The sequence below is a fragment of the Corvus cornix genome, chromosome 20, assembly GCF_000738735.6.
Source record: "Corvus cornix cornix isolate S_Up_H32 chromosome 20, ASM73873v5, whole genome shotgun sequence".
Classification (NCBI taxonomy): Eukaryota; Metazoa; Chordata; class Aves; order Passeriformes; family Corvidae; genus Corvus; species Corvus cornix.
The window spans coordinates 9428934-9448568 of record NC_046349.1 but is presented as its reverse complement, the minus strand read 5'-3'; the positions used below and the strand labels follow the sequence as shown (position 1 = coordinate 9448568).

The 19635-nt window shown below is 45.5% G+C and overlaps 2 protein-coding genes across 3 annotated transcripts; both read left to right on the top strand.

Moving 5' to 3' along the window:
* Window positions 1-2301: 2301 nt before the first annotated feature.
* On the top strand, window positions 2302-6787 carry LOC104687645 (MRG domain binding protein). The gene is made up of 5 exons (XM_039563246.1): window positions 2302-2498; window positions 3447-3568; window positions 4123-4204; window positions 4315-4392; window positions 5436-6787. The coding sequence occupies exons 1-5, from the start codon at window positions 2477-2479 to the stop codon at window positions 5624-5626; spliced, it is 495 nt and encodes a 164-aa protein (XP_039419180.1). The 5' UTR covers window positions 2302-2476; the 3' UTR covers window positions 5627-6787.
* Window positions 6788-7397: 610 nt separating this feature from the next.
* Window positions 7398-18118, top strand: OGFR (opioid growth factor receptor). Of its 2 annotated transcripts, XM_039563244.1 has the most exons (9): window positions 7398-7728; window positions 9401-9454; window positions 11291-11335; window positions 12005-12067; window positions 12369-12453; window positions 12803-12881; window positions 13336-13402; window positions 13679-13827; window positions 14629-18118. In XM_039563244.1, the coding sequence occupies exons 1-9, from the start codon at window positions 7525-7527 to the stop codon at window positions 16010-16012; spliced, it is 2130 nt and encodes a 709-aa protein (XP_039419178.1). In that variant the 5' UTR covers window positions 7398-7524; the 3' UTR covers window positions 16013-18118. The 2 variants fall into 2 exon arrangements, with proteins under 2 accessions (XP_039419178.1, XP_039419179.1); XM_039563245.1 differs by lacking the exon at window positions 9401-9454 and having other exon boundaries at window positions 7399-7728.
* The last annotated feature ends 1517 nt before the right edge of the window (window positions 18119-19635 follow it).

The window sequence follows — 19635 nt, the reverse complement described above, 5'->3', positions numbered from 1 at the left end:
AATCCAGGTGGAGGCTGTACATGGCATTATTATAGGCTCCCATATGTTTCCTAGAGGCATTGAACATGACAAGGGAATTTAGACACAGGGAAATGTAATTATTTGTGATTGAAACAAAATAGCAGCCCGTTTATGCACACACTGATCCTGTTGAATTAATATTATTCTACTGAATTGAATTCTTCTCAGATGCTATTGTATTTTCTGAGGTAGCCATAGGTTTCTTCACATTCTGTTTCACGTTACTTTTTTTAGCCATCAGAACTTAGTGACATAAAAATTGCTGTCTGAGTTGACACAGTTATTCCCTCTTGATGTCTTTAAGTAGGAGCATAATGTGACAGATCAGAGTGCTGAAACTCAGTGTCTCACACAGGCTTAAAAATAAGTTATTCCTGCAAAACTTTGAAAACTATTCTACAGGGGAGCAATTTTTATACTCTGAAATTTATTTGCTTTTCTTTCTCCCTTCATTTTTCTATGCCTAGAAACATGTATGAAAACAGGGATTTAGTTGATCAGGAACTCATTTCCTCCTGCTGTGCAGCCATCACAGGAAATCATAACCCTTTCTCTCAGTAGCAGCTGAGGACTAGGTAGCAGCATAGATCAAATAAACACTGAAAGGTTAAAGAGGCCTGGGTTTATCTCCAAAAACATGAGGACTTGAGTTTGAGATTGGTAAAATCCTGTTGATAGGTAATTTTGGCTCAAAACGAGGAAATCAGTGTGGAGCCTGGGCTGTGTGAAGGCAGGTCCAGCACAAGCAGGACACAGGTACAATGGTGACAGCAGGCAGAAGGGAAATTTCTGGAGATTCCTGTAGTCTTGATGCGGAGAAGTCATTCCAGCAAGATCTCTTGTCACTCTGGAGCTCTCAGAGGAAGCTATTCCTGGAGAACTTCCACAGCATCTAAGCCAGACTGGAGTCACAGAATCCTTTCCATTCCAAGAGGCCAGACTGAACCCCACTGGAAAAAGGGGATTCGTGTCCAGAACTCACACTACCAACCTTCCCAAGGCTTCACACATGAGGTTTTGGGTTTAACTCATTTCAAATGTTTATGTAATGTTAGATTAACCTGTTTGGGGTATAAATTACATCAAGGCCAAAACAATGACACGAGTCAGCTCTTTGGGTATCAACAGGTACAGAAAGTTCAATTTCAGAAAATTGTATCTTTCCCTTCCTGCTTTTTATTATGTGGATAATTTGCATTAAAATAATGTCTCTGCTTGTGTTTTCCCCCACTGCTTTATTATTCACTCAGAACACTCATTCCTTGCATATGATGTGATCATTATTTGCTGTTGAAACACTTTTAATGTCACAAAACGGATTAAATCTTCAATGAGGAATGAGCAATTGGAAAACCCTATCACCTAAGCAACCGCAGTCCCATTTCATGCCTGTGTGTCTAATTATACCTAACAAGGCAAAAACCCCTAATCTCGGAGGGAATGATACATTCTCTGTCTTCCCAAACTTTTTTTTTTTTTTACATTTTAAATGATGGGCAAAGCTGGTGGGTTCTGCATTTTGTAACCAAGCCAGGCACGGTTATTTGTTAAGCATCCATGCCAGGTTGATATTTGATATAAAATGATCCAAGGAGGAGGAATCTGGGGGGATTTGCAGTGCCCGGGACTTTTCCCAGCACAACTTCCCACTGTGGCAGCTCCTTGGGCTGGATGAGGATGGGTCCTGAGGGCAAACACTGGACTGGCCAACACTTCCCAGACTAAGAGGGTGAGCACTAGGGTGGCCGAGGCTTCCTGGGCAGCAGGTCCTGCCCTGAGCCCCCACTGTGACTCCCCAGTGCCGGCACCCAGTCCCAGGGATCTCAGAATCCAGAGAGCCCTACGGAGCCCACTGGGATGGCAGCGTTGTGCTGCCTCCACAACTCGCCTAAGAGACCCTGAAACGTGACAGTGGTCCTTTTCCCCAGGCCCAAAAAGCTGTTCCCAGAGGCCCATAAGGAACACCCAGAGGCCCATAATTTTCCCCAGAGGTTCCGAAGCCACTTCCCAGTGGTCCATAACGCTCTTCCCAGAAGTCCACGAGGCTCTTCACGGGCAGTGCCGCGGCCTCGCCCCGTCCCTCAGGGCTGGGTGCCGGTGCTCAGCTCCCGCCTCCGGCGCTGCGAGCGCGGGCGGCCCGTCCCAGAGGAATCCCGCCGAACCTGAGGGGCCCCCCCGAGGCTCCCCGCCCCGCCCCGCCCCAGCGCAGTTTGTGCCCGCTCCCGGCCGGCAGGAGCCGCTGCGGGCGCGGCGCGGCGGGATGAGCGAGGCGGAGGCGGCTCGGCCGCCGCCGTGGAGAAGCCGCCGCTGCCCGGCGGCCGGGCCTGGGGCGGCCGCGGCGGTCGCTGCCGCTGTTGCAGCCGCGGCGGCGGCGGCCGGCCCGGAGCCCGGCGCGCCGGCGGAGGAGGCGGCGGTGGTGTGGAGCCCGGAGGTGGAGGTCTGCCTATTCCACGCCATGCTGGGCCACAAACCCGTAGGTGAGCGCGGGCCGCGGCCTCCGGGAGCGGCGGGGGCCGGGCCGGGGACGGGGGCCGGGCGGGAGCTCCCGAGCGGCTCCAGCGGCCTCAGCGGCCGCCCTGCAGCCGGCCCGGGGCCGCGGGGCTGCGGCGGGGCCTGTGGGAGGGGGCGCCGGGCCCGGCCGGGCCGCTGAGCCGCCGTGTGACCGCCTGCCCTGCGCTTCCCCAGCATCACAGAGCGGGTCAGGCTGCAGGGACTACAGGGAGTCGTCTGCTTAGGCAGGGTCGTCCCGGAGCACTTGGCACGGGATTGTGTCCCGACCGTTCTGGAATATCTCCAGTGAGGGAGGCTCCGCAGTCTCTCTGGGCAGTGCCCGCCGTAAAGAAGTTCTTCCTCGTATTTAGGTGGCGCTTCCTGTGCATCAGTTTCTGCCCATTGCTTTATGTCCTATTGCTCTGCACCGCCGAGCAGAGTCTGGATCCATCCTCTTGGCACCCCCCTTTAGATATTTATAAACGTTGCTGAGGTCCCCTCTTAGACATCCCTTCTGGGGATTGAACAGGCCCAGCTCCCTCAGTTTTTCGTTGTCAGAGAGATGCTCAAGTTCCTTCATCTCTGTTGCCCTTGGTGGACCCGTACCAGGAGCTCCGTGTCTCTCTTGTACTCAAGAGCGCAGAACTGGACACAGCACTCCTAATACTTTCCTCCAGTTGTTTCTCACACAGCCTCTCTAAAAGCTCTGTGTGTCGTAATTACCCACAGGGGCACCCTCAGTTCCCCAGAGAATAGCACCTGCAGTGTAAGGTGAAAAATCAGCCTGCCCAGCTGCCAGCCGTCTCTCCTATAATGTACGTGTTCTTTGTAACAACATGGCTTTTTTAATTCATAAGTAAATAAGCTTACGTATATCTCTAAATGTCATAAATAACACTGTTAGCAACATTAATTGCACTGGGTTCTTCCCCCAGGTGTGAATCGCCATTTCCACATGATTTGTATCCGGGATAAATTCAGCCAGAATATCGGACGGCAGATCTCATCTAAAGTGATCTGGGACCATCTGAGCACCATGTATGATATGCAGGCTCTTGTGAGTATAAAGGGTCGGTACTGCCACGTGGTTTCATTGAGTTCAGAAGTTTGACAGGCCAAAATCACTGGGCCTGTTGTACCTTCCATGATACTTAGAATTAGGTGTCATTCCAGTGAGTTGATGGAGTTTTCCCTGAGTAAAAGTAGATTAGGTAGGAGACAATAAAACCTGCAGTGGCTTGTGAGGGTTTTTGGGGTTTTTTTGATACCATGTTCTGGCTTCGTTTATTAAAGTTGCCTAAATGCTGATCCAGAAAATGTTTAGATACGTACATAAGTGTCAAATGAGAAAGTTGTAGTGTGTTTACATAAGAATTTGCTATGTTTGGATTCCAAAAATGATCTCAAATGACCATGAGTTGTGATCTCAGGTATCCTGACCTTAGTAATCAGTTTGATACCAGAAGCCTCCTGCTTCTCTAACTTCTGAAGTGTCTTGTTAAGAATTATTTAGCTCCTAATTGCATGTAAAATAGAACTTAAGAATGTCTGTCGAAATTCAAATTAAAGTCTTTACCAGTCACTCACAGAGATCCTTCTTTTCTTTCTAAGCATGAATCTGAGATTCTTCCATTCCCTAATATAGAGAAGAATTTTGCTCTTCCTGATGAAATGATTCAAGAAGTGAGAGAAGGTGAGATGTGACTGTAGTCGCTGATTCTTGGTTGCTTTAATCTCATCTCAGAATCTTAAACAAAACTCTCCCTAAAACCACCTAACCATTAATAACAATCCTTTCTGTAGGAAAAGTAATGATGGAAGAAGAAGTGAAAGAGGAAATTTTAAAAGAAGAGATGGAAACGCATGCAGGTCCTGAAGAAGGTAATTTTGTAACTCTCTACTGTGTAATACGAGATTAAAAACCAACTGTAATTGAGAAATTAATGTTAAAATGTAAATCCAAATGCAGTGTACTTTGTGATTTGTACTCAGACTTAGCCTGTGCTCATGCTAAGAACTTGACTAATTTAGAGTGCACAGAGTAAGCAGCTGCTTATCGAGAAGATTTCTTCTTTGCTCCTAATTCATCTGTGCAAAGTTGTATAGCTTTGGAGATTTTTTGCTTTAATATGTAATTGAAAAACCCCTGGGAGTCTGAAGGAATCTGAGGATCTCTGGAAGAAAGCTGAGTCTCATTTTATTGAACTTAAATGCCGTGTTGGGAACTTTGTAGTCATGGGGGAAATAGGGCCTATAAGTCAAAAAAGATTGTAAAATTGCGTGCTGAAATGGGAAGGTGGGCAGAGTGTTTATTTTATTTTATTCTCATTATCGTGCTGCTTTTAAATAAAAGGCTTGTTTTTCTAACACTTTGCTGTAGAACAAGTCAAATGTGAACAGTAGAGATCCTGCTGTTTATCTTACCAGACCAAGCCAACTGCTAACAACATAATTTCATCATATTTATATCACTGAATAAGTGGTGTTTAAAGATTGTAATAAAAGATCTAAAATGTATTTTAAAATATATTAAATTTCACATTTTGGGTGTTCAGTTTTAAAATCTATCTATGATACCAAATGTAATGATTGCTGCTGATTATATATTTCATAGATTGGTCCTATGTTTGTGTAAATGTTCCTTTTAAGTATTTTAATATTAAGTGCTGTTTACTTCCACTTAATGAGTTTGATTTTTAGCCTGTCAAAATACATGCCTGTCTTTAAAGCAAATAATAAAAGCAAGATGTGCCTTTTTCAGAGATTTTTCCTTTAGAACTGAAAGTAAGACTTAAATGGTGGACAAGGATGTTGAGAGTTGATTGTTTTGAGAAGTTTTATGGAATATAAAGAACTTTGATATCACTATTGTTTGCCTATGTGTATGACTCTGATCTGGAATCATTACTTTGATCCTATTTCAGTTTTTGCACCCTCTGGAAGTTTAGGAAAAACAACTGAAAAGCCAAGCAGCAAAGAGAAAGAGAAAACTTCATCAGATCCTGGGTCCAAAGAAGGGTCTGATAAGAGGAAGCGCAACAGAGTCACCGAGAAGGTTCTAAATGCCAACAGCAACCCCTCGAGTCCCAGCGCCGCCAAACGACGCAGGACGTAGAGCTGAGGAGGAGCAGTGAAAAACTCTGGGATGGGAGGAGGGAGCAGGAAAAACAAGGAGCAGCACAGTTGCTACATAAACTTTTGGAGGAAGTAAAAGATATCTGAGCCAGTATTTGAGGAATCTGCACATTGGCTTTGTCTCTCCTGAGGTGTTTTCTGAGCAACAGCAAGGAACCACCTTCCTGGGGCAAGGGGACAAAGCTGGCACTGGGGAGGGTGGGTGTGACAGTGCCAGGGCTGCATTTCAAACCAGCAACACACTCTGTGTCAGCACAGCTCGTGGAACGAGTGCCCAGTGGGGCACAGGGCCTCAGACCTTCAAAAGCAGAGGTGATTTCTGTAAATGTGGGGTTGCTTTTTCTGCCTTTGCTGTCTGTGAGTATTACAGACCATTTGTGGGTAATGTTTCGCCATTTCCCTTCCATTTGTATCAAATTTCTCAATTTTTTGGTTCAGTAAAACTAAAATTCTAAATGCAGGTAACTACTGCATTTGAAGTATTCTTTCGCTCTCTTTGCTGGAGGACCTCGTTTCACCCTTTTTGACATAACATTTTACAACCGTCAGTAAAGTGAAAATTATAATGCCCCTAACTAAAATAATTAATAAATGTCCTAATAAAATATCTGGTGATGACACATGGTTTTGTAAGGGATCAGCTGAGCTGTGCATGCAAGTGGAGGTGTTGCTTCGTCCATTTGTAATACAGTAGTGTATAATGGGGTTTGTACTTAATTATTTATTTTTTTAAAGCAGTTTTAGTAGATGTGAATGGAATTGGTTTTCCAAAATGTTTGTTTTGTTCTACAACTGAAGAATCTTGCTGACATTGTAATGCTTATCTTTTATATGCTAGAACATTGAGATTTGATGAAGTTACTATTTTTGTGTTGTCAAAAGATGGATCGCAGTCAACAAACACTTGTTGAATGGTGAATGAAGCAGGTTGAAATGGTACTGAATTTGTTTCACTATATTAACTATCAGTTAATAAAAAGAAGAGTTACTTCTTGATCTCGCAGTATTGCCTTCATGGTGAGGCACTAGGATTCTTCTAGTTTTTGCTTTATTCTAGGTACACAGCCAAGTTCTTGTCTGCCTAATTTGCTTCTCTTGCTTTATACAAAGAATAAATTTGACTTGTTTTTATTTTACTAAATGGCAGTTGTTGTGTGACTTGATTAAAATCTGGCCCAACTTATTTTGAAAGTAATTTAGCATTACAGTGCTGGTTACTTTGTCATGACCTACATAGATTTTGGCCATAAAGTGCAGATTTTTTAATTCTCAAGTCTCACATCCCTGTGGGCAAATCCTCCTCATCCATGGGGTTTCATTCAAAAACTTTTGCTGTACTAACGAAATGTTTTTGTAGCTTAAAGTAAAAATATGTCGACAATAGCGTGTACTGGTGCAACCACTCAGCACCAACCTCGTAGCAAGGAAAGCCCACTTGGGGATTTCGCGGCACTCCCGCAACGCAGATTTTTTAGGAATTGTTCGGATGTGAAGTTGAGTATCGGCAAATGTAAATGCTTTAGCAGACCCCAGCGCAGCCGCTCATTGCCGCCCTTGGCTCTTTGGGACGCTGTTGTTTTATTCCTTTGGCTGGAGGAGCGCCGTTCCCTCCCGCTCTGCCCGGGGAGTGCGAGCGGGGCCGGGACCGGGGGCGCTCCCGGCGCCGCAGGAGCGGTGCGGGCGGGCGCAGGGGCCGCGCGGGCGGCAGCCAATGGGGCGCGGGCGCCGCAGGAAGGGGGCGGGGCGTGCTCGCGCTTCCGTCCCCCGTTCCCCCCCACACGTGCCCGGGCTTTGTGCGCGCGGGCGGGCGGGTAGTCCCGCCGCCACATCCCCGTCCCTTTCGCTTTCCCTTTCCGTTCCTCTTCCCCGCCGCGCCCCATGGCGGCCTGGTTCACCTCCAGGGCGGAGGAGGACGAGGCGGAGGACGAGGCGAACCTCTGGACGTACGACTCCACCTGGGAGGGGGAGGAGGACGACGAGGAGGATGGCGGCGGCGAGCCGGAGGGAGCGGCGGCGGAGGAGCCGGAGAATGCGGGGGAGCAGCCGGGGCAGGGCCGGGCGGGGGGCTGCCGGCACAGCCAGGTGCGTGTGGGGGGCACGGGGACAGAGCGGAGCCTGCGGGCGGGACGGCGTGACGGGACCCCTTCCAGACCTTTCTGGCCGGGCCCCCGCAGCCGGAGCCCCTTCCCGACCTTCCTTCCCTGGTCTCCCGGGCACAGCCGCTGCCCGGGAGCGGAACGGCGAGCTCGGGGCCGGGGGAGGCACCGCGGCCCTCGGGGGCATCCTCAGCACAGAATTTGTCCTCTGAGGAAGCAAATCCCCCTGGAGGAGGGGGGCAGAGAGATGCTGTCACTTAGTGACTCCTCAAGATCCATTGCACTGCCATGAGCTGGGTTTTAATACGTTCTTCCGCACGGTTCCCTATGATGTGGGTACTTTATCCCATAAATACAGGTCTGCTTTGTGTGTGGCACCTGCCTGTTCACCGCTGCTGATGGCCGCTGGATTGGACATTATGGCATTGATGTTCTTGCTTTTAAGTTTGTGGTTGGTATCCTCAGCTTTGTATGGTGGCCTTCCCTAGACTCTTCTGTGTCATCAATAAAAAGCCATTACATAACATCTGCTCAGTTTTTAAAATGAGCTGTAACTCTTTATGTGTCTTAGACATGTTTAATTTCTCAGGGAGCGTGTGTAGAGCAACTTTGAAAACCAAAAAATGCTGTGTTTTGAAAACTAGAGGTATGTGTGCAGTTTTGAGCAAGGTGCTGCAAAACATGAGCACTTGTGTCTGGTGCCTTAAAATACTGTTTATTTGAAATAAAAGGAATTAGTTAGTCTTATCTGAGGTTCCTGTTCTTAGCATCAGTGTTTTTCAGTTTGCCATTGGGTGCCAGTAATTTCTTCTCCAGCACTGCTTTGGTAAATGCAACTTTTTCCTTTTCAGTAGTTCCTATGTCAGGCAAAACACACTACAGTCCTTTAACTCCTCCCCTTTCTGGGAAAGGGAAACCAGTCCTTCGCTTCAAGCTTCATTTCAGCTATTCATGCTTATTTTTAAAATAAAGCTTTCTAATGAATATAGTTTTAAAGGAGTTTAATACTAAGCTTTCTTTTTTGCTTAATAAGCATTAAAATATAGAAATAACCACTCTTGAAGGAAGAATAAATTCTCTGTGTGCATAGATCTGGGAAAGGCCAAAGGTGTTTTGGGCGGAATAGTTGTAATTCTGAAGGGAAGAGGCAGTGAATTCCTTTGAAGTGTTTTGTGCTGTTTGAGGGCACCCTATCAACTTTGTTTTGTACATGGCTGGAGTTCACAAGCTTTGATAACTCCAGAACGTTCCCATTATTCTGTTTGAATGTGTTTGTTCTTGAGGTTCTTTTTTTTTTTTCTTAGAGCAGCTCTGGATTGTGACAACTGTAAAAGCAAGGACCATTTTTTCACCCAGTGAATGGACTTTCCCAGCTTTGCCTTACAAAGGAGGATGTTGTTGTCCCTGAGACTTACAGCCCCTGGAATATTGTTCTGCATTTTTAAAGAGGAGCTCTTCCTTCAGTGATGAATGTGTAGTCACCTCTGTCTGACAGTGCCTGAAAATTTGTAAGGGCACTGAGAAAGAGTGCACAAAGAAGCAGTAAATCTTCTGCTGCCCATTTACGCCTTTGCAGCCTGTCAAAGCCATGGATCAATTTCCCAAACTTGTTCCTACTTCTGCTTATTTTATACTAATTCTCATTCTTCTCCCCTCAGCCTGGATGGTTTTCTTTACACCTGAAGCGTCTAATGTCTTTCTTTAGTACTGAGGTTAGAGTTTTTTATTGTTATTTTCACTATGCACTTTCAAAACAAACTTCAAATTCTGCTTTGGCCTTTGCATTTCACTTGTGTCTCTGAGAGTGTTCATGGCCTAGTTCCTGCAGGTGTGTCTTTCCAGCTCTTTTGCATTTCAGTGCCTTCAGCTTCCACGAGAGAGTTTTGAAAACTTTGGGGGTTGTGTTCATTTTAAAAAGTTCCCTCTGAGGTTGCTGTAACACCTAGAGTTCATGTTCAGGTGTTTCAGTAACAAACCCCATGGTCCTGCCTTTTTCTGAATCTCCATCAACAAAAGATTTCAATTGCTCTTCTGGACTCTTATCATCTTTCTCATTCCTGTGCCTTGTTCACAATCCACATTCCTTCTGGTTACAGCGGATTTCCAGCTGATTTCTCAGCCAGATCCTGTTTGTGTCACCCTCTCCTGGCTGTGTTCTCTGCTTCCCTCACTCTTCCTGCAGCAATGCATGTTCTGCCTGGTGTAATGCAGGTTTGGAGGGTGAAACCCACTGAGTTTTGTTGTGAGGCAAAAAGGTGTTTGATTTCTACAGGGAAGTTTCAGCCTCACTGTTTAGTTTTTGTGTCTTACCTGGAAAGAAAGGCCTTAAGTTGGAAGTTTGTGGAGACCCAGAGACAACACCTACTTGGAGGAGCAAAGCTGCGGTTTGCTCTCTTTGCTTCCCCATCTTGTTCTCCTGATTGCTGTGCTCCAGACTGCCTTTTCCCTGGATCTAGCTTCTTTCTGGATGAGCCTTGCAGCCCCTTACACCATGGCATTGCATCTGTTTCCGTATCTGCACTGACTCTTTAGCAAACCAGTTCTTTTCCTAAGTGGAACCCAGTCTGCTGTACTCCTGTCCCACCTGACTGTGTTCAAGGATGTTATTTTAGAACCTTAAATGTAAAGAATTTCTGGGAATCAGTTGTTTTGTAATGGGGAACAAAATTGTCATTAATGCCACATAACTGTCATCAGGGCAGCTGAATGGGTGACTTCATAACAGCAAGGTGCTACAAATGTAGACCAGTTCCTGCCTTAATAATTAATGAATCAGTGATCAGTGTTTGTTAGAAAGTGGTTTTATTTTTCTCTGTGCATGTGATAAGAAATATCAAATGAGGTTATGAAATATCTTGGAGTTTTTGCGGCTTATGTCTTCTAAATTTCTTCCAATGCTTATTTTGCAAGATTCTGCATATCTTACCCCCATTTCTCAACTTCCCTGTTCTCTCTGTGAGCTGGCATTGAACCTTCTGGCTGTGCTGTGCTTTGGGTGCCATTTTTTCATGAGCAGTCTTGTTCCTTTTGGTGGTTCTCAATTGATAGAATGCTGTAAAATGCTGTCATGGTTTGGGATAAGATGGTTCAGCACTCAGCAAGATTAAACCTGTCTGTGTTGCTTGTGAAGTGTAACAAAATCTCTAATCATTAAGGTAATCAAATGTATAAATAAAAATGTATATAATTCAGTTAAAATGCACTTTAAGCTAAGTCATACTTACAACTTCTATTTCCATGAAGTTCAGAGGAGGAAATGAAGCTGTTCTTTGTGAATTCTGTCTAAATGTGACACTTGGAATGAATCTAGCACATCTGTGATGAGAACCTGGTGCCTAGTCATATGGCACCATAGGTTTTTCTCTGTAGCAATTTGAATTATGCATAAAATACAGTGAATTCAGCTGTAACCTGGTAAATCTGTCACTTGGCAACTAATAGGGATCGTGTGAGTCACTGCTGTGGGTATTCTCATTTTGTATCTATTTTTTATTTTCTTAGTGAAGATTGGTTTCAAAATGTTCCAACTAAAGGCTTTTTATTTGCAGGATCAAGGCTCAAATTCCTCACTGCTGTCTTGGGGGAGTTTTCAGGTAGGCTTGACATAAGGTTTGGTTACATGGAAAGATGGGTGATAATGAAGATTATGATTGGAAGAAAAGTCCAATAAAATAAATATCTCATGTGATGATGTGGCTCTGTTGCTGTCCACTGTCTGAGTCAGCAGGGCTGATCTTGAGCATAAAGCAAAAATGGAGAAAACTTTTTTTTCAGTAATGTCTACAGGGAGTGAGAATCTTGAATTCAAGGGATATTTCTGCATCCTAAATTCTACCACTTTAAAGTCTAGCCTCTGTCTCCACTAGGGTTTATAGCAGCTCAGAGACATGTCTTGTTTTAAAACCTCTGAGGTAAAGAAAAACAATGAAATTTTCGTATTTGGGAGCTTGTTCCGATCATTTTCATTGGTAAACCCAGCTGGGATAAAAGATAGACAGAAAACATAAAAACCTTGATTAATAAGATGAGAAGGAAAAAGAAGTGCTTTTGTTACAGGAGATGGTGTTAACTTCTCTTGGTTTAAATTTGTCTTCAGGAATGCAGGGACATGACTACAGCACCAATCTGGCTGGTTTTGGGGGTGCTGGGAGTGCAGGGCACATGCAGGGGAACCTGTGGGAGGTGTTGAATTCAGTCAAGACATTGTTTATTTTACAGAATGTGATTTTATTCTGAGTCTCTGCTCTGTCTCTTCTCTCCAGTGCAGTGGGAGGCGCAACTGGACTGCGGCGAGAGACCTGCAGAGATACAGAAACCATTACCCAGTATGTGCTCCTGGGGCTCCTCCTCATCACTTCTACCTTCAGGAACATTTCCTAGATTTGGGAGCATCCTTTTGCCTTTGCATTTACAGGCTCAGCACCTTCAAAGGGTTCATCTGTGAGGGGGAAGGGATGATGTGTGTGTGTGTGGGTGCATCAGAAACAAGCTGCTACTTCCCAAAGCACATTTCGAGGATTTAGCTTGAAATATGTAGGAAATGTGAGGGAAAGCAAGGAGAAGTGTTGGAGTGATTGCTGCTTTTTAAAAGGTTGCTGCTTGTTCATTTCTTGTTCTCATCTCCAGGATTTGAAAGAACCAGAAAATGAGGAGGAAGAAGAGATGTGGAACTTAAGCTTTTATAAAAATGAGATCGCTTTTGTGCCCCACGGTGAGTACCTTGTGTGGTGGCTGTTTGATGCCATCTGCTGCAGCTGGTTGAATTGATGAGAGAGTAGTTTCATCCATGTGAGACAATTAATAAAAAACCAACCAACCAAAACCACCACCCAAGCCAAACAAAAACCCACCAAGAGTGACCATTTTAAAATGTTCCTGCTGTATTTTCTTTAATACTCTGGTGGTAGAAAAGTAAGATTTTTTTTTCTGGCTGGTTGTCCTGTCAACATTAGCTAATGCCTGTGTGTAAATATCTGGGTCTGGGTAGTGAGCCATGTAGAGTGACTGGCTAACTTCAGTTTGGTGTCATTTCTTGCCTGACCTTTTCCTTTTCCTTGCAGGTGTGTTTATTGAAACTCTGCTTTCATCTTGGTGGGACAAGTATGAAATGCTGGAAGAAAACCATTCTTACATACAGTGGTAAATTGTCTGCATGAACACAGTGCCTCTCTCTAGTTGTGCCTCTTTGAAGTGTCAGGTGGATCTGTGCTCCTGATTTCAGCTTCACACAAGGCCCAGAATTACTTCAGTTAATTGAGTTGTATTCCTTGGGAAGCAATGCACTGGAACTCCTGAAAACAAAGGTTTCCAGTGCAGCTGTGGCAAGAGATCTCAGTCATTCGTGGTCTTGGAGCACAAAGTTAGGGCAAGGAGAAAGATCCACATAAACAAAGTTTTTTGTTATTGGTGTAGACAATGCTTTTATGGAAGGGATTTACTAGAAAACTACTTCTGTGTCCATAAGGATGGGAGTTCCCCAAGTGATGCCTGTGATATCACAAGTTCTGCAATCTTTTTTCAGTTTTAACAAGTTGGGTACCCTGGGTTGGATGTCATCTTTGCTCATCTGGCCTGAAAATTTCTTTCCTTTCAGGCTGTTCCCTTTACGTGAACACGGGATGAACTGGCGTGCCAGGCCACTCACCTGTCAAGAAATCCAGGTATTTATTTAAAGCTTTGGTCTCTCTTTTTTTGGAGATCTGAAGGATGTTAGGATTTCCCCTAAATACATTGTATTTGAAGTCTGGTGGTTTTTTCCATTGTTTCCTTGGGTTTTTAGTGTGCACAGTGCTCATGGTGAAGCATTTGCCTCTTGTGTCAGCAAGTGAAATGCTTAGTGATAAAATCAATCTTTGTTTATAATTCAGGTGCCACTTAAACAGGTGCAGGTAATTAGGGACTTGCACCATCTGCTAATTGCTGTGTCTTGTTTTCAGGCCTTTAGGAAGTCCAAGGAAGTTATGGACAGGTTTATCCGTGCTTACAAGCTCATGCTGGGATTTTATGGAATACATCTGGTCAACGAGGAAACTGGAGAACTTAAGAGAGCAGAGAATTGGCGTGAACGATTTGAAAACTTGAACAGGTGAGTGTGTTGCTGCTGTTGATCATTTACTGCAGCCAGGTACTTCTCTGCAGGGGGAGGGACATCAAAATCAAAGAAATCCTCAGACACTGAGGAATGGAGACTTCTGTTGATAAATGTTGTCTAGTGAAAGTGTTTTTAACTTTTATTCTGTTAAGCTACAAAATAGAAGTCTTTCCATATGGTTTCCTGACTGTTTATGAAGCACCCTTAATGTGTGTAAAATGCTTTGAGTCCTTGTTTGAAAAGTGCTCTGCAAATGGGATGTTTTTATGTTACTGCAGGTTTTGCAGAGTAATGACCCTTCCTGGTGATAGTAACCTCTTGAAAGGAGTGGGCATAATCACAAAAGAAAAAACAACTTGAAGTCTGTCAAGTATTAAAAAAAGGAAAAACCAGCTGTGTCTGGCTTAAGTCCTGAGGTTTTGGCATCATTCTTTCATGTCTGTGGTCTCAACACTGCAGGCTTACCCTGTAGGGTCTCTGTCAGGGGCAGGACTTGTATATCTGCCCCAGTGTGGTGGCTCTTGTCTACTGGTGGCTGATCCAGAAAGCCCAGACCTTTCCAAGCAGTTGAGATGATGAATCTTATCAGCCCAAGGAGGGTTAGGAAGGAGCTGCTGAAGGCAAACAGCAGCAGTGGGTGCGTTAAAAGTAAATCCACCTGTGCTCCCATTTGCATTGTCAAATAGTCTTTAATGGCTCATAGTCAGTAAATGATAAAACGTTTTGCAGATGCCCCAGAGGCTCAGGGACCTGTAAGACTTTCCCTTGACATCTTTGCTTATCTGTTTCCTTCAGGTTCAGCCACAACAATTTGAGGATTACTCGCATCCTGAAGTGCCTGGGGGAGATGGGATATGAAGACTATCAAGTGCACTTGGTGAAGTTTTTCCTCACAGAAACTCTTGTTGAGGGGACATTACCAAATGTCAAGAGAAGTGCCTTGGATTACTTCCTGTTCACTGTCAGAAGCAAAGAGAAGAGGAGAGAACTCATCCACTATGCTTGGCAACACTTCAGACCTCCGGGCAGCTTCGTGTGGGGGCCTCACGACAAACTCCGGAAGTACAGACCCCGCTCTGCCAAGCCACAGCTGCACCAAAGGCCTGAGGATAAACAGGACACTCCATGTCAAAAATGTGGTGATTCTGTGGGGAAGGATCAGAACCAGTCTCCAGAGGTGGAACAGAAAGCTGGAGATGCTGCAGAGTTGCAGCCTGAAATGAGTGATGAGCATGTAAAGGAGAAGATAAGCAAATGTGTTCTGAAGGGAGGAGATGATGAAGAGGAGAAAGAGGCTTCATTTGCCCAGCTGGAGGAGAAGGATTTAAAAAGTGAAGCTGAAGAAGTGCAGGGTACAGCAGAGAATGATTGCACAAAGGAGAGCAAGAAGAGAAAGCTGAGTGCAAATATGGCAGATGCTAAAGGGGATGGATCGCTGAAAAACTCTGCTGATATTGAAAACATTTCCCATAATCTGGGAGAGTGTGCAATTGATGCAGAGATCCCCCCCTCAGGCCCGGAATCCCAGGCAGAAGAGGACCAGGAAGCACTGAAGGAAGATGATTCAAGCACCAAAGAGCCGGCAGCGCCGGAGGCCACGGATGCAGCTGTGAAACGCAGGAAGGTTGATAAAAGACCATTGAGAAACAAACCAGTCAACTTGGCCATAAACCTGAGCATGGGGCCCTCAGCCTCTGGTGCCAAGGCAAATCCATCTGCAGCTAACGGTGAGGGTGGAAAAGAAAATGTCAGTGAGAAAAATACAGCTGTGGAAGTGCCAAGTGAGAAAGGCGGTGGTGGTAGTGGTGATGCAGATGGTGGGACTGTGAGACCCCCGGCTGCTTCCAGGCTCCCCAGGACTGGCTGCACTGCTCCAGTCAAGGATGGCTGGAAGTCGAGTGGAGATCAAGACTCAGCAGGGGGTGATCAGCACCACTGCAACAGCAAACTCCTGGGGGGTAAAAGTGAACTAGATGGGGTAGGACAGCAGGAAAAGGCAGAAAATGCAGGTGAAAAAGGGCAAGCAGAAGACACAGACCAGAAGCAAGCTCCAGAGAGTCATGAGCAGAGCATGACACCCACTTGTCCTGAAGAAAACAGTGCTGAGGTCCCAGAAGAAAAAGCTGAAGGCTCTGAGAATGCAGCAGAGCCTGGTGGAGAGGAGGGAGCAGCAGAGTGAGAGCAGCACGGCAAGCGCCCGAGCCAGCAGAGATGGCACTGCCCTGTCTGCTGGGAGCCAGCTTTGGTGGCTTGGAGAACTGAATAAATTTCTTTTGGGATGATTTAGCTGGCCCCTGTCTCACTCTTCCATGGTTTTTTAATCATCTCTAGTAAACTCACTGAGATCCAGCTCTTGGTTACTATAAAGAGGAAGACTCAATTACTCATCTTCATGGACAGGCTGTGTCCTGTTCCAGGGTTTTATCAGATGTTCAGGGCTATCTTGGAGCAACGGGGATTTTTGCACTTTGCTTTGATTCTGGTCATGTCCCTACTGAAAGAGAAGAGGAGAACTGATCTGTCTCCTTGTTTGAATTCTTTAAGTGTTTATTAAAGACAATGATTTTTAATGTAAGACAGCATGACCTAATTTGCCAGGCCTTTCTACTACTGTGTGACTTCTGTTTGTTATTGTGAAAGGCTGGACCTTACCAGGAGTTTTTTCCTGGCAAAAGTGCTGTTTCTCTAAAAGAGATGAGTATATGGATTTCACACGATGTCAGAGTGTAGTTGCCTCTCCTCCTGTAAGCAAAGTAGGTTGGGCTTTATACTGGGATAAAAAGCCAAAATGTGTCTCTGACCAGTATGAATCTTTGTGTAGAGATTCTGTTCTCAGAGGTGCAAAGTGCTGGGTAATTAGTTCTCTTCATCCCCACAGAGGTTGCTTTGTAATTCTTGTTAGAGTTGTTAAGACTACAAGTTACCTACTGATTTCTAAGAGAATAAGCTCCAGGTTTTGCATAAAACCCTTTAGAGCTGCTCTTCCCCAGGTTTTCCCCCACTTTTAGACCCTTTATAGTCTTCCACAGATTTTTGTGTCCATGACTGTTTCAAAGGCCCTCGTTTCTCAGTTGCCAGAACAGCACAAATATTTCCCAGTGCATATTTTTCAGCCTTTGCTGGTAATTTGGCGTGGCCGGGGGGGCTCTTTTCTGCAGGCCCATGGTGTGAGGTTTGATGTGTCAGATCCAACCCATTTCCCACTTAGGGCAGGGTTGCTTTGCCTTTAATGTCAGATAGCCAGGGCATGTTGCAGTGCAGCTTGTCTGGAAACCACTGGGCTTTGTGGGGCAGTTAATTGAAACGTTAATTGGAGAGGCTATGCTTGTCTGGTTCGTTTATTTCCAGCCCTCAAGACTTTATTTTCAGACCTTGCCAGCTCTTTGCCTGCCTCAGTGGTTCCTGACCTCCTTGTCAGCTGTTCTGCCATGCTTGTACAATATTCCACCGAGTCTGAAGGAGCATTAAAACCGTTTAGCACCTTCACTCCTAAAAATGTACAACAGAGGATCCGTTTCATGAAGCAGAGGAAACTCTTTCCAATAGCCTGAAGGTCTGGACTTGCTGTTTGCTCAGCTTGTTTGGGTTGGTTTTGAGGTTCTTTGGTGATGCTTGGTTTGTGTAGGAGATGGCCAGAGAGCAGATGCAGCAGCCTGTGCAATGTCAATGTTTTTCCTCTCTGCTACAGCTCTTAAGAAGCTTCGTGTTTCAGGGGATTTGAGGGGTGATTTGCCTTCCCAGACTGTAGGTTCTGATCCAGCATGCCACATACATGCGTGGGAATAAAAGTCTGCAAGCTTAACATCTGATGTTCATGGTCGCACATGTGCTGAAAAAAGGCTTTAATGTTTTTAAAATACTTCTTTTCTTCTTATAAACAGATGGAGTTAAATAGCCAATAATACTACACTTAACTACAGATATAAATACTTGAAGATGTTGAGTGAGAATTCTTTCGTAACAGATTCCTAAGAATTGTTAATTGTGGCTTTTGTACAGATTTATAGTAATTTTCTTATTTAATGAAGTTTTCATTGTGAATATGTGCTCATTTGGGGCATAGATCCTATATCTTGTTATGGTGAGGTTTGGTTTTGTGTTTAATGGGATTTCACTGTGAGCCCCAACCTGGAGTGAATGCTCAAATCAGCCCCTTTCCTCTCCTGCCAGGTTTAATTTTGGCTGTAGGTGTGTGTGGTGAGTTCACAAGGTGTTTACCAGCACTCAGAGCTGTATCACAGAGTCTGTTATGTTAATTCCTTTATTAAAGCATGAATTTAATGCATATCAGTTTCCACTTACATTTTTTCATTTCTGAGCGTAGGATATGGCCCTGTATTTACCCACCACCGCCCTCCCCCTGTAGCCATGAGCTGTTGCTTCATTCTCTCCAACAGGTGTGTGCTCTGCTGGGCTCACCATGGCACACCTGCCTCTTCTTCCATGTGGAGGTGATGCCCAGAATTCCTCCACCTCTTAAGACATGCCCAGTGAATGTTTTTGGGGAAAACGCCCCCCCTCTGCTGCATGTGTAATGATGTGCTTGGAAATTACAGGATCACAGAATGGTTTGGGTTAGAAGGGACCTCAAAGTTCATCTTGTTCCAACCCCCTGCCAGGGGAAGGGACACCTTCCACTGTGCCAGGTTGCTCAAAGCACCATCCAGCCTGGCTTTGAACACTTCCAGGGATGGGGTGTCTGGATGTTCCAGTGTGTTTTGCATTGCCTTTGCAGCCATCCTCCCAGAGGTGGTGTGGTGCTCTGCAGAGCTAACCAGGACTCTGCTTTGAGCCCCCCCTGGGGCTCTGGGCAGGGGGGCACCTGCCCAGCCTCACTGTGCGAGCTTCAGTTCAGGGGTTTTTTCCCTCGGGACAAAAGGACAGGGGTGTCTTTGTGGTAACAATTTCTGTAAGTCACTGTGTCCCCTCAGCTCTGCTGCCTCTGCCTGTGGGTGTGGGATGAGAGGGTTACTGGGAGTCCTTTTGGTCTGTGGGGTGGGCTTGAAGGTGAACGCTCCCAGGGCTCTTCCTGTGCTGTTGCGGGCAGGCTCCACCTGCTGCAGCTCCCCAAACCCTGGCTTGCTCTGGACAAGGTGTGGCGGAGGAATTTGGGTCTGCTTTGCCTTCCCTCCTGCCATAGTTGGCCTTAGTGTGGAGGAGGAGATACAAACTGTGCAAAGCTGTCCATGGGACTTCACTGCTCTCCCTCTTTGGGGTTCAGAGTGTCTAATAAAGGATTCCAGTTACTGTGAAGCCATCAGACTTACGGATGCATGTTCCCTTTCTGTCCCCAGCTGTCTGTTCCACAAAATCATGTGGGAACTTGGTAAATCTGAGTCCTTTATCCCTCCGACAAAGCTCTAGGAATCCTGGCTGCTGGGGAGCTGCACAGACACGCACAGTGTGCTCATACAACCCTCCTGGCATCAGAATGTCAAGCTGAAATGTGGTGTTTCAGTTCTTAAAGTTTGCTTTTCCACTTCTCATCTTCCTAGACAGCTGCGCTGTGTCATTTCAGCCCTGAGGAACCTTGCCACTGTTCCTCTCCACTTCCAAGCCCTGCTTTAGATGAAATTGTCTTTAATCCATAAAGGGAAGTGTGAAGCTCTTTGCAGGACATGCATCTTCATGAATCTATTGCCACTTGGGATCACCTAGCTGAGAAGTGTCCTCCTCTTCCTTCCTTGCAGTATTTCAATTTTTACTTTTTTTGTGGCTTTGAGAATGTTTCTCATCTTTCCTTCCTCCTTGTGTCTGTCTGTGATCGTCTTGTTTTCTGACCAGCATTCATCATTTCCCAAG

Excerpts from the sequence above, each read along its gene's own strand:
- OGFR (XM_039563244.1), top strand. The coding sequence starts at position 7,525 with ATGGCGGCCTGGTTCACCTCCAGGGCGGAGGAGGACGAGGCGGAGGAC. Across the intron at positions 12,882-13,335 it reads AACCATTCTTACATACAGTG|GCTGTTCCCTTTACGTGAAC; the intron begins GTAAATTGTCTG and ends CTTTCCTTTCAG. Across the intron at positions 13,828-14,628 it reads CGATTTGAAAACTTGAACAG|GTTCAGCCACAACAATTTGA; the intron begins GTGAGTGTGTTG and ends TGTTTCCTTCAG.
- LOC104687645 (XM_039563246.1), top strand. The coding sequence starts at position 2,477 with ATGCTGGGCCACAAACCCGTAG. Across the intron at positions 2,499-3,446 it reads GCTGGGCCACAAACCCGTAG|GTGTGAATCGCCATTTCCAC; the intron begins GTGAGCGCGGGC and ends TTCTTCCCCCAG. Across the intron at positions 3,569-4,122 it reads TGTATGATATGCAGGCTCTT|CATGAATCTGAGATTCTTCC; the intron begins GTGAGTATAAAG and ends TTTCTTTCTAAG.